Raw genomic sequence first — 420 nt, 5'->3', positions numbered from 1 at the left:
TGGAGGGATGTGTGCTAGGAACAGGATACTGTGATGTTGACATGATCCTGCTCAAGGCTGTTGATGGAGTAAGAGTATGAAGAGTGGGCGTGGAGGAATCCATACTTCCAAAGGTGACAGTAGTAGGTACAGGGGATGTTTGGGTCCCAGTGGCAGACGTCAGTACAGGAGGGGTCTGTGTTGGGGTTTCAGGTGTAACAACAATACTTGTGCTAAAGGAACTGATTGGGGTGTTCTCAGTACTTCTGAGGGTCGCTCTCACAGTGGACATGGTGGGAGACGTTGTGCCCACAAGGGATGAGGTTTCTGTACTTTGGACGGAGGGAGAAGATGAAATGATGTGTGTTGGGGTTGGTAAGCTACTGATATCAGCGGGTATAGAGGGAAGGTCTGTGGTTGTAGTCAATGAAGTGCTGGTGC

At 49.8% G+C, this 420-nt stretch overlaps 1 protein-coding gene across 1 annotated transcript in view; it reads right to left on the bottom strand.

The window, feature by feature from the left end:
* Positions 1–10: 10 nt before the first annotated feature.
* LOC116463865 (mucin-3A-like) overlaps positions 11–420 on the bottom strand; it is a gene marked incomplete at its 3' end in the record, with an annotated part of 7,253 nt that continues 6,843 nt past the window's right edge. The window contains exon 3 of the mRNA XM_058434907.1: positions 11–420. This exon is cut by the window's right edge and continues 1,389 nt beyond it. Within this exon, the coding sequence (XP_058290890.1) occupies positions 11–420 (410 nt within the window).

The sequence above is a fragment of the Hylobates moloch genome, unplaced genomic scaffold, assembly GCF_009828535.3.
Source record: "Hylobates moloch isolate HMO894 unplaced genomic scaffold, HMol_V3 SCAFFOLD_72, whole genome shotgun sequence".
NCBI lineage: Eukaryota > Metazoa > Chordata > Mammalia > Primates > Hylobatidae > Hylobates > Hylobates moloch.
This window is presented reverse-complemented; position numbering and strand designations above follow the sequence as displayed.